Raw genomic sequence first — 14546 nt, 5'->3', positions numbered from 1 at the left:
GACTTACCTCCAAGCCTCCCAATCTTCAACAATAGTAGTAATTAAAGAGACTTCCAAACAAGCCAGGACAAACAGATCATTTTATAGGCTAAGAATGTATTCCCACCGTCACATTCAAGCGAAAAGGCTGGGGCTTCTCTACTCTCACTTTCTCTCAGCTGCCACCATGCCACCCACCCACCCCACAATGCATTCATAGTTAGATGAAGCTGCTAAAAAAATGTATCAGTTAAAGGTCTTGGTTTCTTCTTGTTTTGGGGTTTTGGAGATAAGATTTCTCTGTATATCCCTGGCTGTCCTGGAACTTGCCTTCTAGATCAGGCTTCCCTAGAACTCAGGGATCCACCTGCCTCGGCTGGAATTAAAGGCATGAGCCATCATGCCAGGCTTTGGTTTCCTTCTTCAAACTGATGTCCGAGCTGGGCATGACAGCACTCGCCGATGACCACAGCACCAGCAGCACCAGGCATTCAAGGCCAGCCTCGACTCCAGGAGACCCGTCTCCAAAACCAAACAAAACTAGACTCCCTGACCGGTTTCACTCTGTAATAAACCGTGACTGCCCACCACTTTGGGCTGTCTTTTGTAAAGGAAGACTGTAATAAGTCAACCCTTCAAAGACTTCCAAACTTCAGAGACAGCAAGACAGCAGATGTCTCTGCCCCAACTTGTCCCCACAAACACAACAGGGCTGCTGTAGATCCTCAAGTAAGCCACTTGAGGTTTTGAGCAACTTAATAGGGAGAGTGAAGTCAGGCTGGGCAGGGCAATGAGGCCAGCAGTGGTGATGCTGGCTGGTCTCCTCACCCAAGGCTCTATGGAGAATCTCTTAGCAAAGCAACTAATATCACAGAATTTACTGTTGTGTCTCTTTAAATTTCCTTCCTGAAAACAGTAGGTGTCTAATACACTGAGAAAGTAGCAACTTTTTAAAAAAGATCTTTTAATTGTGTGTGTGTGTGTGTGTGTGTGTGTGTGTGAGTAGCATGTATACAAGTGCCCGTGGAGGCAGGAGGAGTCAGATCTCCACCCCCACCCCAGGACTGGAGTCATGAGAGCAGTAGTTATGAGAGAACAGATCGAACTCTGGTCCTTTGGAAGAGTGATGCCTGCTCTTAACCTTTTAACTTCCAAGACTGCTCTTCAGCCCCAAACATCCTATTACTGATGAAAGAACTTACAGAAGAGAAACACAAGTCTTGACAGGAAGCCAAGTCCTTCAAGATCAGCTGAGCTAAGTAAGGAAGCACTTCATTCCAGCAGGTGAGGTGGCCATCAAAGGCGGAATTCACAACTGAGGAGCCTGCTCTTATCTAGGATGAGATTTTCAAGGAAGCAAAATTAAGGAGGAATTTAGGCACTTTCAAAAGATCATATTTCTTGTGGCATAAGTTTTATGAGTAAAATGAAAAGAATGCTTAACCTCTCCCAGCATCCAAAAATAACCAAATGATTAAAGTGTTTAAAAGAGCTAGGTGTGGGGGCTGGAGAGATGGCTCAGAGGTTATGATCATTGCCTGCTCTGCCAAAGGCCCTGAGTTCAATTCCCAGCAACCACATGGTGGCTCACAACCATCTGTAATGAGGTCTGGTGCCCTCTTCTGGCCTGTAGACATACACACAGACAGAATATTGTATACATAATAAATAATTAAAAAAAAAAAAAGAGCTAGGTGTGGTATGACTGAGTACCTGGAAGCCTAGCAGGGGAGGCTGTGACTAAAGAATTTAGAGGTCTAGGCCAGCCTGAGCAACAGAGTAAGACATTATTAAAGTAGCCTATGCTAGCCATAATGAACTGACCAACAGTTTCAACCCCCGCTTGTCAGGTAAGCTCTACAGATCTGAACTGGACCTCACTCTTTTGCAACTTAAGATAGTTTCTAGAGGATTTCCCAAATTTATGTTAATCAAAAGTGTATGATTTGTTTAAGGAACTGAGCTCACAGCCACCAGAAATGATGAAATACACCAGGCAACAGGTCCTGGGCAGATGTTACAGACAGGTCTTGAATGATGAACAAGATGATCTACTAGAACTAGGGGACTCTTCCAGTTCTAAAAGATTAGAAACAATGAACTTATAAATGTTTCTAGAAATTAGGAAGACAACCCAAGAGTCAATAAATGAAATCTGGAAGAAAGGCGATATTCCAGGTCATTGTCATAAATCCATCCACTTACAGCAGTGCTAGAAGTTCAGTTAGTTGTTTTTCTTTAAGATTTATTTATTTTGGTTAACTGGGCATGGTATTAATGTCTTTAATCCCAGAACTCTGAAGGCAGAGGCAGGTGGATCTCTAAACTGGTCTACAAAGTGAGTTCCAGGACGGTCAGAGCTACCCAGAAAGACCCTGTCTTGGAGATGAAGGAAAAAGATTTGTTTTGGGCCAAAGATATGGTGGCTCACAACCATCTTACACAAAGCTTTTAAAATTTTGTTTTGAGTTTTATTTTATGCATGAGTGTTTTGCCTACATGTGTCTGTGTGTCATGTGCATACCTGTGCCTATAGGTCAGAACGGGGTGATGGAGTCATGGAAGGTTGTGAGCCACCATGTGCTGAGAAAACCCAGGTCTTCTGTAAGAACAGCAAATGTGCTTAGCTGGTGAGCCACCTCCGGTCCCAAAGGCTGGGATTACCTCCCCCTCTGCTCATGTGCTCATCTACATCACAAACTCAACTCAGGTGACTACACCGCCTTTCCCAGTCTAGTCTAGTTTTCCTCAAAACACTCCCTCTACCTGACCATTGTGAAGAAAAGGATATTTTTCTTTTCTTTTTTAACATTTATTTATTTATTGCGTATACACTGTTAGAAAAGGCCATCGGATCTCATTATAGATAGTTGTGAGCCACCATGTGGTCTCTGGAAATTGAACTCAGGGCCTTTGGAAAAGCAGTCAATGCTCTTAACCTCAGAGCTATTTATCCAGCCCCAGGATATTTTTCTATCAAAGGTACTAAGTCTAATAAGAACACCTGAAAGCTGGGCATGGTGGCACATGCCCTTAATCTCAGCACTCAGGAGGCAGAGGCAGGCAGATCTCAGAGTTCGAGGCCAGCCTGGTCTAGACCGAGACACAGAGACACACACACACCTCCCCTCCCCAACTTTTTTAAAGATTTATTTATTTTTATTTTATGTGTATGGGAGTTTTTACCTGTCTATATGTATGGGCACATATGGGTGCTAAGGAGGCATAGCCATTGGGACTGGAGTTACAGATAGTTGTAGGCTACCACATGGGTGCTGGAAATAGAACTGGATCCTCTGGAAGAACAGCCAGTGCTAGTAAACACTAGCACGTCTCTCCAGCCCCTCTGGCACACACTTTTTACACAAAGAAATTGCTTTACCAACTTACTTTCACTCTGATGGTGAACACATCTAAGGAGTCTAATTTTCTTCTCTACCACCTACCTTCCCTTGAGCTCCAGAATAAAGCACACAATGATCTTCTCCACTCCTTTTGTATTTCTAAGCATTAAACACTTGACAAAAGGAGTGGCGCACGCCTTTAATCCCAGCACTCGGGAGGCAGAGGCAGGCGGATCTCTGTGAGTTCGAGACCAGCCTGGTCTACAAGAGCTAGTTCCAGGACAGGCTCTAAAGCTGCAGAGAAACCCTGTCTCGAAAAACCAAAAAATAAAAAAATAAATAAATAAATAAAAACTTGACAAAAGGAAAGTTCCTACCTCCCACCCCAGAATCTGTCCCTTCACCAATAATGCCCCCTTTTGGTGACTGCCACCATTTTACACCCTACTGCTTGGCTATCCTTGGTTCTCAACTCTCTAATTCATCAGCAGTTACTGAGTTACTGCTTCTTAGAAATTTACAGAGAGAGCCTCTGCTAACACCAATGTGTCTCTTCCAAGAAAATAAAAGCAGAGAACGACTCTCCATTCCTATTGATAAAAGCAATAAAAAACATTCTCGGTGCTGGAAACTGAACCCTGGCCTTTTATATGACAGAAAAGCTATTACTAGATACACTTTTGGTCCAATATTCTATGCTCCAAACATTTGAGGCCAACAAACCCCTTTAGTAGAAATAGCATCAAATTCAAAAAAAATTTCCCAAATATAAATTAAGACCCAAGAAAATCCTGGATTACACAGCAATTTCAAAGCCAGCCTGGGCTTCATGGAGACCCCCTATCCAAAAAAACAAAGGCCTGAGATGTAGCCCTGAGGTAGATAGAGAACTTCCTAGACTGACTGTAGCCATGCCCATCAACTCCTCCCGTGATGAGCATGCACACAATTCCACCATCTGCAGACAGAGACATAGCCTTATCTTTCATGCATCTAGTCTGACCAGGTGAACTGCCTTAATTAATGGATTGGGACAGAGATAACAATGTGCCAATCACTGGGTTGAGGGGGGCACACTTCGGCTACTAACTGCAGGAGATAGCGCCTGGACAAAGATCTTACAGGGATAAGCACCCAGGGGCCAGTTGTGGGAGTGACTCCTCTAGGACTCTTTAATCCAGCTGTAATAAATCACCCAAAATGACATCATGTGGGAGAGAACCAACTACCTAACAGATCTGTAGAAACACGAGGAAGAGCTAGCTGTGCCGAGACAGAAGGCTCTCCTAGTCAGCCTGCTTTATATGGTGAGATCCTCTCTCAAGGGTAAGAAACTAAGAAAGGCTGGGGATGTAACACTCGTTAGTGCACTGCTTGCTAAGCACGCACAGAGCTGTGGGTTCAGCCCCAACACACAGGGCATGGTGGCAGATGCCTATAACCAGCACCCAGGAGGCTGAGGCTGGGGGGATCAGAAATTCGGGATCATCCTCTGCTACACAGCACATTTGGGCCCAGCCTGAGAAACAGACCCTATCTCCAAAAAAAGAAAAAAAAAAAAATGTTTTTTGAACCAGTTAAGTTGCTAGAGTTTGCTGGGCAGAATATGTAATACCATGACTGCAACAGACTCTATTTCTTAGACAACTATTAAGTGATAATAATGCTAGATATTCTAAGAACTTTGAGCCTGGTGTATGGTAATACACCCCAGTAATCACGGCCCCCAGGAACCCAAGGCAGGAAAACTAAGAGTCTGCGGCCAGCCTGGGTTATACAGCAAGCTCTAGCTTCAAAAGAAAAACACGACACTTGGTCCTTTATCATCTTATCTACTACACTTTTCTTGATAAGTTTAAAGTACTTCTTAATCATGTTAAATGGTCTCAGGATAATTCTCTAAAACATGTACAGTTGTTGAAGTATGAGTCATAGTCTCCCTCCCCCACTTCAGGACAACAAAATTCACACACCATGTTAATGTTTGCTACTATTTATTTACCAATACTAAGCACTTACCAGACAGGACTTCAGGTCTTGATAAATTATACCCTCAATTTTAACAAAGCTCTCCAAAGTATGTCTACCACCAGCCCAGCCTTCAAGCAAATCCAGGCAGTACAAGCCATTTGTAAACATCAGATGTGTGGGGTAGAAATCCTAACTAAGAATGCCAACCCTTTGGTCACTGCTACCACAGTGCCACCTCCTGTCTTGTGACTCTGGAAGCTTGAATCAGACGCAACAGTCGATAAAGGAAACAGAGCTAAGAATAGCACGGCTAAATCATCTTTCCGCCTCTCCTTCCTCCCAGACCAAACCAACTGCCAGAGTTAGTGAATGGATAATTCATACCTTTCAAAAAATTAGTTTTAGGAAAGCTGTTGCCTGGATGCTGCTAAGGGCAATTGCAAGAGTCCCTCACAAAGATGGAGGTGGTTCGGCAGCGCCACTGATTGCGCGATCCCAGTCCTGTGACAACAAGACCACCGCAGCAGGGCTCACAAAGGCTTCCACAGCATGGCAAAGATAATTTTCCATTCACTGCCCGCCTGAAAGTGGTACACAGGAAAAAGGCGGGGAAAGCTACTGAACTACTGAACTACAGAAAATTTCAAGTCAAGCTCCTTAGAGAGAAAGCATCAGATCTCTATAATTCCAAAGGTACTTTTAAATTTTAAGCCTATCTGAGAACCCATTTGCTTCCAGGAAAGTGGCAAAACCTCAGAACAAATTATGCTCTGTGGAGTTGTCACAACGGCATCTGGCCTGAGCAGTCTCAGCAACCACACAGGTCAAAAGCAAGAGCCAAAATCAGAAGCCAGGTTCCCAATTCCCACTGCCTCCGCAGAGATATCATATTTCAGTAACATTTTCCTCGGGTTGCTGTGAGCAAAACATGGTAGAAGCTACTTAGCATTTCCTTTCTAAAAAGTCTATTAAGGCTAAAGTAAGAAATCTCACAAATTCTTTCTAACTGTATCAAGCAAATAGGAAATTAAAAAAAAAAATCTCCCCAGCCACAACCACTTTAACTAACAGTCACACAGGCGATCTTAAGTTATGCACTCAAAAGATAACTTTGCTCCAAGTTCTTTCCCAACCAAGTTCCCTAACCTTAAACCTCAACCATCTGCATGTGTGAGAAATTCCACAATTCAAAAGTGAGACTCATCTGTCCCACACCACTAAGGAGAACTATACCTGTATCTAAATGGTCAGCATTGAAAACAGCTTTTGCCACCCTAAGACTTTGAAGCTGGCCCACAGTGTGTAGCTACCATGCCCCCGGCTAATGGGTATTCTGCATTGTTCCATACTCAACAGCCACTGAAGCAACATGCTAGCTTTTAAATAGCTTCTCACAATGGGATGAAACCCCAGTCATTTCTGTAATGTTCTACTCAACTGACATCATGAGACAAGGCTCCAGTATCAAAGCAAGTTGTTCCTTTATCTTCCTATTAAGAACATGAAGTACTTGAGCTTTAGGACCACAAACTATTTTCAAGGGTCCTTCTTGGTACACATTAACTATAACATCCTATAATTTCTCTCCTTTATTCAAATAATTCATAACCAAGGTTAAGAACTAAATCACAAGTTTGATCAAATATGAGTAGGTTGTGAAAAACTGAAAATATGAAAAAAATCAAGAATCTGTAAGGCATGGAAATTTAACTGAAACCACCATGTCTCAGTTCTGCAGTGTCAGCAACTTTGCCATTCCCTCTCCCGTGCCCAAGAGCCCACAACATAACAAAAACAGGGCAGCAGTACCGTTTACATAAGCACACAGGGCATCCAGAAGCCCTACAGACACCAGTGGCTCTTCCAACCACTCTCTTCCACAATCCTTCCTAGATGAAACTACTTCCTCACTCACCTTATGTCCAAGAGGAAAAAAAGTTAATCCTGATCTGGAAGCTATCAAGCCTTCCTATGCTGTATCCTCTGAATTTGGGACTGAGGGTGTAACACCCTCTCAGAACCCAAAGCAATCGTCTCTTCTGGACACAGGCATCCTCAAGCCCTGTGCACTCTGCTGTAATCTACAACAGAGGGGCATCTGAATGCAGAAAAGCCACATTCCTTCCACATTCCCTTGAGACATCAGTAATGGGGAACTAAGCTTGGTTTGAACCAAACTCAACAATACCCCTTCCTGAAAGGTTCCCGCCCAGCTCAGCTAGCAATGAGAGCAGCTAGGCTAGCCTGCAAAGCATCCAATCACCTCTGTGCCTGCTTCCCTGTGCGTCCATCTCAGAGTTCTACCAGAAGCATTCCCCAGCACCCGCTTCCCAGCATGCCTTGCAAACAGGTATAAAGGTCACTACCCTACAAGTGGGCGTGCCTGCCTCAGATGCCCACATCATGGTGGAAAAATGACTGCTAAGCAAAACAAACTCTGTCTCAAAGTTCAGCAGACTATCTTGGCACTCTATTGATCTGACTGAGTTGTGCAATCAGCTCCTATCAAAGTAATCCACCCCAGAGTCACCTCTTAACCTAGCCATAGGTATGTGAGTGTATGGTTGCCAGGCCAACTCTTGGCCTTCTTCCAGAGCCCATGGAGATGATGGAAGAGTCCAGATAAGGAAAACGGCACAACTTAAAGGCTCAGTTAAAACTGAATCGTCATATAGATGAACAGTAAATTTCCCAGGCAGCTAAAGAAGGCTCTACTTAAAGACATTTCAGTAAAGGATTTCCAGTACTCAACTGCTCTCAAGTCAGAAACAAAATGTACGCAGTTTACTTTGTTCTGCTAGCAAGACAGCAGAACATTTAAAATCCTAAGCATTTTAGTAGTGAAAACAAAAAAAGCTGGAAAAGCTTATTATTATTACATTGTTAATAAACTGAAGAAGCTTCCAGTAAACATTTGCTCCCACTTGCTACATCTGTCTGCTAGCTTTCCAAAAGAGGAAGCCTGCCCATTCAAAAGTAACAAGTAACTGTTTTCAGACTAAGCAAAACTTTTAGAAGACTAGCAGTTGTTACCAAAGTCCCTAAATTAATTCTCCACACCTGGGGAGACATTAATTCCTAAAAGAAAAAGTGGAGGGCACAGCAAACGGAGGTCAATCTCTGATATGCTAAGCAAACACCAAGCTACAACACCAATTTTTCTTTTTCTTTCTTTCTCTTTCTTTCCTTTTTTTTTTCTTTTTATTTTTTTTTTTACTTTTCTTACTTTTAATTCAACAATTGATAAAAAACAAGAACTGGGGATGTAGCTCAAGTGTAGAGTTCCTGCCTGCAAAAATGAAGGCCTGGATTGATCCCAAGCACAGGGGAGAGAAAATCAATAAGAACCAAGACACACAGGCTAAGCATGAAACCAACTAGCGTCTGTAGAGTATGTTTCATTTTTCAAAGCGGCTGATGCACAAACTGTCTTCTTAAGAGCACATGCTTTGTCCCTCAACCATTTACATTTCTATGAAACCAAGATCAACTTAATACTTTTTATCCACATCTATTTTAGAAGATAAAAAAAACCTGATTACATTCTACTATATGAAATAACTTGACCCCTACCGAAATTCCTTAACTGGAACTAAATCAGGTTCCTCAAATATCTAATTATCTTAAGGAAAATTAAGCAAGTGCTTATATAATCTACAAATATCCACACCAGTTTATTCTTAAAGCCAGAAATGTGAAATGATCCAGGGAAGAGAACTTCATTCAAAACATAGCACATAAGGCATCTGACTGTAGCATATAGCATTCTTCCTGCCCTGTCTCTACAGGCGACTCCCTTCTGTCCCCCAGAGCACACGCTAACAAATACTTCACCAGATACACACAGCCCTGGTTTGAAATAACTTCAAGCTTATTGTTTGGCCCAGGTTAGGAAAGGGGGGTGGAGGACAGAAGGGCAAGACAGAAACCCTAACCCCACCTTGCAAAACCCAGAAGGGCATAATGCTAACCTCGGTCTTTCCAGTTAAGAGTTAGAATCCAGAAACGGCCTGTGCCAAGGGGGGAAAAAAGAGCCACTTCTCCAAAAAGCTTCAGCAGTTAAAACAGCCTGCAAATATTTTGTAAAGTGACAGCTACAGATGCTCTCAGAGAAATCCCACTGAAGTAGCACAGATCTCCTAGCCTTTACCTTGGCGGTTATTTGTAAGCAAAAACACACCAAAGGCAGGAGGAGCTGAACAAAGGCACTGTTTGCAAAAACTTAGAAGTGTTTGAAAGGCTGCAGGACCCCGGCATTCACTCTCTGTACTCCAATGGCCGCTGGCTGGCCAGTGAACCAGGGCAAAGGCAACTGTGTTCCTCCCCTCTCAGAAGCGCCCACCACCCGCGGACCAGCCCCCACTTCCATCCCGGCCCAGTCTCCTAAATCCCCTCGGTTCCCAAAGACTGTTTTGCCCTTTGAAACGCGGGTTTCCAGTTGAAGCGACTAGACCGGCTCTGACAAGAAAATGTAGCTGCGAGAGCGTCCTGACAGGCTTTTATAACAGCAACAATAACCCAGAAGCAGGGGCCGCAGACAAGCCCTCGATTGCTTCCCAGAATTATCAACGCGCACACACACCTGCCATAAACTTAAATGCAAGAGGGAAAACAGCAAGCTGAACCGCGGCCCCCAGCGTGTAAGCTAGAGTGGTCCTAATTTTCATCTGTGTTCAAGCGCTTTCTCCCTACAAATCGATGTGAAAAGAATAACTCGGCTCACCTCTGCCGTTTGGGCACCGAGTGCTCAACTTCCATCGGTTTCCCGTGCAGTTCCATTTTACCTGTGGACACACAAGAGGCGAGACGAAGGGATTTAGCGGCTCTCCCCGCCTTGAAACTTGCAGTCTTTTAAGAGAAAACACAGCCCGCTTCGGGGACCTCCGGAGGGCTCCAAGATTCCCACCCGGCTCAAGGACAAGAGAGGCGCAGGGCACGGCAAAGGTGCGGAGCTGACCCCTCGGGTGGGTGTGGCTTTTTAACTTGCAGAAGGCTAAGGAGGGAGACCAATAGTCAGACTCTCACCACTTGGGTTACATTTTCGCTTCCAGACCCCCTCAGAGGGCCACCCAGCAACCCACGGTCTGCAAAAGGGACACCCCCAACAAACAGCCTGCGATGGGGGCGCGCGGCCTTCTTCCTGGTCCACGTCCAGGCTGGCCTGGAACACTGGGCGGAGGGATTGAGAAGCCAGGGTGCCAGGAGGAGCTGGGGCGGCCGGGGTGCTGGTCAACACGCGCTGGCCGGGCAAGGCGCCGGCCTCGAGTCCAGCTGGGAAACCGAAAGGCACCCGCAGCGACTCTCCCCTCGGGCATCCGGGCTGAGGCGCCTGGGCCCGGACCGCGGCGCCGCGCGTGGCAGGGCTGCCGTTCTGGCGACAGCCGGCCGCCGCCGCCCACCTGCCCCTTTCGCTCCACCGACCCCGAGAGGTGGACGAGGCGGGGTGGAGCGGGACCGCCTGGACGCGGCCTCCCTCGGGCGTGGGGCTGAGGCCACTTTCTGTTCTCCGCCGCCGGGGGACAGCGGGTAGAGAGAGGGCCCAGCGGGCGTCCACGCTGGGCCCCGAGGCCCGCCTGGCCCGGCCTGCACACGCGCCGCGCCCCGGCGGCTGACAGCCCGTCTATCCCCCCCCCTCCCCCGCAATCCCGGTCCCGGATGGCAGCTGCGGCGACGGGGACGCCCAGACCACGCGCTCGGGCCCCACCTGAAAGCGCCTCGATGGCCTTGAGGGCCCAGCCCTCGTCCGGGCAGTCCACGAACGCGTAGCCCGTCTTCACCAGGAAGGGGCCGGCCACTGGGATCTTAGCGTCCTTGAAGACACTTTCCAGGTCCGCGGGTCCGGCGTGGTCGCTTAGATTCCCGATGTACAATTTGTTCATTGTGAAGAGAGGTTGTTTTAAAAACCGAGGAAAATGCTAAATTAAAAGCACCCACGGCGGTGGATGGAGTCGGTGGGTTTTGTTCCTCTCGTCTTGCCTTTCAAACCCACACCCAATGACCCGAGCACCGGAGCGGCGGGCGAAAATCAGATCCCAGCGTCCTTTTTCCTCTTTTGGGTATTAAAAAAAGAGAGAGAGAGAGAGAAAGAAAAAGCCTAGCGACGAGCCCAGCGTCGAGTCTTCCTAACTCTGGGGAGGAGGCGGGATTAGAGAGAAAAAGGAGGAGGCGCGGGGGGAAACTACTTTTTGTCTCTTCCTCCCCAACCCCTTTGGCAGCGGCCAGCGGGCTGTGAAAATATCACACTACGTGGGGCAGGCGCCGCCTCCCCGTAAAAAACCCCGAGGGGTGACTGGCAGCGGCGGAGGGAGTGGGGCGGGGGCAGCCGCTCCGAGTGTCCGGCTTTTTGAATGAGCCACGTGTTCAAACTACAAATCAACGTCTCACGTGAGGAATCCCAGCGCCTCAATTAGAGTGGGTTTCGGAGGAAAGAAAAAAAAGCGAGAGAACGAGAGGGGGAGGGGACGCGAGCTTGGACCAGGGACCCCGAGCTGGGGAGGGGGCGGAGAGCGGCGAGCCGCAGCAGCAGGCGCGGGCCGCGGTTGGCACGGCGAGTTTCGAAAGGGTCCGAGCCTCGGGAGGGCCAGGCGGTTCGATTCGTTTTTCTTAAGACGAGGAAAAGGCTAAGGGGTCCCGCCGTTGCAGTTACCGTAGTTTTAACCATCCGATTTTTGAAAAATGGGTCACTTAACAACGAAACCTGAATGACAATCTCGAACTCTCAATCGGTGGCTTTGGTGACAAGGGAAAGTGGAACCCCGGGGCAGAGCGCCGCTCCCCTCGAGGGCCCCGGGCACCTAGCGAACTGGGCTGCCCGGGGCGGCGTGGGGGGAGGGGAGCCGGCGTCCTGGGCGGGTGTCTGCGCGACACCTCCTCCGCCTGCGCTCCGGGTGGCTCTGCGCCTCGCCTCTCATTGGCTGCTCGGCTGCGAGAAGGCTCTGGATAAATGAGGCCGGGGGCGGGCTGGCCGCGTGGGGGAGGGGCGCGGGGCGGAGGCTGCGGGGCTAGGGGTGGCCGAGTGGGAAAAGTCGGTACTTAAAGGGAAACCCTCGCTTCCTGTGGTTTTTTGAAGGGGGAGGGTCGAGGAGTTCTGCTACTTTTATTTAAATAATTTTAGTTTGAGAACTTGGGACTCTCATGGAACCCCGCTCAGCGTCAGCCCTCGATGGTGGCCGCGCTAGGGAACTGTTCCTCGGCTCTTTCTGCCTTCCTTTGACCGTGCGAGCCATTCATTATTTTCCCTGTAGGTAATGAGCACAATGGTGGTTGGGGGGGGGGGGGGAGGTTGGGTCTGGGCCCGGTGGAGCCTTCCTGAGCCTACAAAATGTGAGCCGGAGAACAAGAATGAGGAAAAAAGGCAGTGTCCCTGTCCTTGTGGGCACCTTCGACTGTGGTTTAATGGTTGTGTGCTCTACTCAAAGGCTTCACAAGATAACTTGTGATATATTTTCAGCAGGTATTTTATGGAAAAGATAAATTGATGGATTTTGATGACCAAAATTAAGTTCTTTGTAGCCTGGAAATAGACAAAAATCTAATGTTTTGCTACTCTTGCTGGTAGAAACGTGAATAGAGAAAATGTGTGCTTCATACTTCAAACGTCTTCAGCAATTGATAACTTGATATGGTGCGCTTATCTGTCAAAAACCTTATAAACACTTTAAAGTGTTCCTCTCAAAAAAGACGAGTAGCAATTTATTTTCAAACGTGGGATTATTGTACGAGCTAGATTATTTGCATTTTGTCTTTTAAAAGGAACTTACAATTTTGTGTTAAGTAACCGGAAGGTGTCAGATCATCCATTTTAAATGCAACTGTTCTTTCTAACAGGTTTTTCTTTCCTGCCAAGTAAACCCAATCCAACTGTATAAATGTAAACACACTTAAACAGTATTTTCATCTAAGCTTAATTCAGTAAAATGGTCTTTGTGAGATGGGGCAAACGTGTACTTTTGACACGGTGTTTAAAATTATTGGAAATCTGGAACGGACCCTTTGGAGGTGAAATTTTTTTATGGCTAACTTTAGCTATCTAAAGAGCTAATCTTCGCCTTAATATTTTTTGAAAGAAAAACGGATCTCAAGGAAAATATGTATTCCTTTTAGCTTCTGTGGCATTCAAAAATATCAGTATACAATTTGTGAATTTACTTTTGTAGTACTTCATCCTGTATCCAAAGCCTAGCTGGAGAAATATGTTTTTATTTGTAATGTTAGCTTTTCTGAAATCACTTTAAGAGTCTGATCGCATAACTTAGTAATTTTTCATAACAACAAATTGATCAGCTTGCTATCAAATTGTACTGACTTTTTCTGAATTAACTGTGTTTGGTTTTATTTTTTTTAAATGAGACCTAACGAAATAACTGTTTTAAAAGCATGGGATAAATTATTTTTCTATAAATATTAGCCCATGGTTGACTGTCACTGTCAAACAAATCCTAACAGCTGGAATTTAAACCGTGTGTGGTGTTTTAATGAATATGTTCCCTGACTCCTGTGAATTTAATGTTACTATTGTAACAAACTGGATACTCTGGCTAGGACCCTAACACTCCAGTAATAGAGTTCAAGCATCAAAAAGGGAGGTGGATACAGCCCACTTTCAATTCTCTAAGCATTTGAGGGGTGAGTATCTACTCCATGGCAAAATTTAAAAAAAAATAAATAAAACAACTGACTAAATTGTTAGCTTTTCGAGCGCAAAACAAAACAAACAAAAAACATCTTTGATTACTTTTCTAGAAACAATATGAAGTCAGTCAGTGTGACTTTAAATTCGTAAATTATGCAGATGCTTTAAAGAATTTTCTCACATTGCTTGTGTGTAGACTACTCCAGACTCTTCAGCAGTTCTAAGTCCCTAATTAATATCAATTCCACGGAGGAAGGACTTGCACCCATCTGTTTACCCATTCAACAGCTGCATCTCTTCTACTGGCCTGGAAAAGTAAAAATGGTTGATATGCCTAGAAGGTTCGTTATGGTTGCTGTATCCACAGGTTGTGAGCTGAGCTGGGTAGGCAAAGCAGAGGGCGGCCCTGAGGCTCTCTGGCCCCGGCCTGATACCCTCGCGCGGGTGGGCACATTTCACTCTTCCAGAGAACCGCTCCCCCGAACTCACTCCGTTCAAACCAGCGGCGAGATCAGGGACCTGACTGCTCTCGCTCCAGAATCTGTCACTTCTATCTGTATTAAACATGGTGTCCGGGAACAGAAAAGATGGGATGGTTTGTTTCCTTTCTCCAGCTCCGC

General features: G+C 46.1%; 1 protein-coding gene across 1 annotated transcript in view; it reads right to left on the bottom strand.

The window, feature by feature from the left end:
- Nucleotides 1-11291, bottom strand: part of Igf2bp3 (insulin like growth factor 2 mRNA binding protein 3) — a 145110-nt gene extending 133819 nt beyond the window's left edge. The window contains exons 1-2 of the mRNA XM_038318613.1: nt 10999-11291; nt 10018-10078 (exon numbers count right to left, since the gene is read on the bottom strand). Coding sequence (XP_038174541.1) covers nt 10018-10078; nt 10999-11173 — 236 coding nt within the window. The 5' untranslated portion in view covers nt 11174-11291. The remainder of the gene's footprint in view (nt 1-10017; nt 10079-10998) is intronic.
- Between the last annotated feature and the right edge of the window lie 3255 nt (nt 11292-14546).

The sequence above is a fragment of the Arvicola amphibius genome, chromosome 2 (genome assembly GCF_903992535.2).
Source record: "Arvicola amphibius chromosome 2, mArvAmp1.2, whole genome shotgun sequence".
In the NCBI taxonomy this organism is placed as follows: domain Eukaryota; kingdom Metazoa; phylum Chordata; class Mammalia; order Rodentia; family Cricetidae; genus Arvicola; species Arvicola amphibius.
This window is presented reverse-complemented; position numbering and strand designations above follow the sequence as displayed.